Below are 2,139 nucleotides of genomic sequence, written 5' to 3'. Positions count from 1 at the left end.
GTGCGGGCAAGTCAACTCCTGCGCACGTTCCATCCAGGTTTCCGAGTCGTGCCACAAGCGGAAAGCGCATGGGGACCGTCACGAGGTGCGAGTGCCACAGAATGCACACAAACCGCGTCCCGCGTGGATACATCCCGCCCTCTCACTGGGAGAAGCGAGGGCTGAAATTCCACATCTTCTAGGTGGAGCTATTGCTACGAGGTGGTTGGCTGAAAAAAGAGTCACCTGGCTCACCCGGGCGGTCCACAAACACTCAGACACGATACTTTGGTTCTATCTCTTCAGCATACGGTATTTGGTTGTACGACAGTCACAAAGCTACGCGAGTTGGTAGATCCCGGCACTGTACATAGCACAGAAGACATTCAGGGCTCGCAGGTTCTCTTCGAGGTCGAGTGTCAGTGCTTTAGAAAGACATTTCCACTCCCCGGAAAATGAACAGTCCTATTTGGTTGTCCAAACATGTGGGCTTGTTTCGTGTGTGGTAACAGTGGAAGGCTGGTCCAGGTGTGCCTGAGATTTGGTTTAAACTGCTTCCATGCATGTTTCCCCTCCAGGAGGTGAAATCACAGCCTTGCTCTCTCTCTCGCTCGCTTTATCTTTGAGGTACAAAGGGATCCCTCAACACAACCGCTGCATTTCTCCTTCCCAGCCTCAGGAAAGAGCCTTCCTTGACCCCGGTCCTTCACGCAAGGTTTGCCCTGGGAAGGCTCCGTCAAGCGTCAGTCGTTCTGGCCGACGGCGGCAGCTTCGGTGATGACCTCATTCTCGACCAAGGTTTGTCCCCCTTCCCCGTTGAGCTGCCTCATCCTCAGGTTGATAGAGCCGTACGTCTTCCGTGGGGCCCTGGAGGCAGGGAAAGTCCTTCTCCTGTAGAGCTCCCCCTTGTAGATGGACACCATGAGGAGGACGGAGAGCAGCATCCCGCCCAGAGTCAGCAAGCCCAGGCCCGCGATGATGCACTTGTCCAGGCGGGAGCCCAGGCGGGCGTAGTACCGCTCCAGCCGCTCCATCTCTCGGGCGGACACGGAGTCGGGGTTCACCCGCGCCTCCCGGGGGATGCTGTAGGCCACAATCACTAGCAAAATCCCACTGACCAGGAACACTAAGGCCAAGATGAAGCCGTAGTCCGTGGAGTTCCCAGCGGTGTCCGGCGAAGGGGCATCCTCCGATCTCGGGGAAAGGTCTCCACGGGGGGGAGCAGTGCTCTCCCTGGGGCTGCTCCCCGTGCCTTGGCCACTCCGGAAGGAGGTCCCTGCCCCCTCCTCGTCCTCCTCCCCCTGGAAGGAGGTGTTCTCGATCCCGGAGCAAGGGGCTGTCCATGGTGCCGAAGACCCCCCCACGGGGGCTCGCTGGCTGGGCCCTGTGCCATTCCCCAAGACTACCAGTTCCAGGGGCTGCGAGGACGCCATTGGGGTGCGGGCGGCCCCTGGGTCATCCCTGTCAGCACGTCATCTGCTGGGACAGAAGAGCAAACCGAGTCACGAGGACGGCCTTCATCCCCCGGCCTTCATCCCGGCCCACCCCCCCACCTCCCCGATGCTTGGCGAGAGGCATCGGTTCTCCTCCATCCCGGTTCTCCGGCCGTTCTTGCGCCCATCAGACCCACAGCAGCGCAGGATGCCACCCCTCCAATCCCCAACATTCCTGACCCTTCTAAATCCCCCCACCCCAAGCCGGATTTCCTGCGAAGAGCAACAGCCCCTGGGGAAGCGTCCAGCCTGCGCTTCACACAATGACTGGCTGGGGTTCTCTGCGGAGCTTCTCCAGGCATGATGAAGAACCTGAAGGGGCCTTGCAGTCCCTTTCGTGCACCCCGGATGGGTGGCCGCCTGGCCTCTGCCTGGCACCCTCCACTCCTAGCGCCTTGTCACTGAAATCAGGGGTCCCCAGCTATTCATGTGCTACGCATTACACACAAATGACTCGTCTGCTTAGAGAACCGAAGAACAGCCGCACTGGGCTGGATCAGGCCCAGGGTCCTTCCAGTCCAGCCCTCTGCCCTCACAGTGCCCAGCCAGCTGCCCATAGGAAACCCACAAGCAGGGCAGGAAAACCACAGCACCCCCTTACCCATGTTCCCCAGCAACTGATGCACCCAGCTACACTGACCCTCACACCTGAGGCAGCTGATAGCCC

General features: G+C 60.0%; 1 protein-coding gene across 1 annotated transcript; it reads right to left on the bottom strand.

The window, feature by feature from the left end:
- Positions 1–722: 722 nt before the first annotated feature.
- TMEM74B (transmembrane protein 74B) lies at positions 723–1,412 on the bottom strand. Its single transcript, XM_044455122.1, has one exon. The coding sequence runs from the start codon at positions 1,410–1,412 to the stop codon at positions 723–725; it is 690 nt and encodes a 229-aa protein (XP_044311057.1).
- Positions 1,413–2,139: the final 727 nt, after the last annotated feature.

This window comes from Varanus komodoensis, unplaced genomic scaffold (genome assembly GCF_004798865.1).
Source record: "Varanus komodoensis strain SLA01 unplaced genomic scaffold, ASM479886v1 scaffold8, whole genome shotgun sequence".
NCBI classification, from domain to species: domain Eukaryota; kingdom Metazoa; phylum Chordata; class Lepidosauria; order Squamata; family Varanidae; genus Varanus; species Varanus komodoensis.
This window is presented reverse-complemented; position numbering and strand designations above follow the sequence as displayed.

Excerpts from the sequence above, each read along its gene's own strand:
- TMEM74B (XM_044455122.1), bottom strand. The coding sequence starts at position 1,412 with ATGGCGTCCTCGCAGCCCCTGGAACTGGTAGTCTTGGGGAATGGCACA.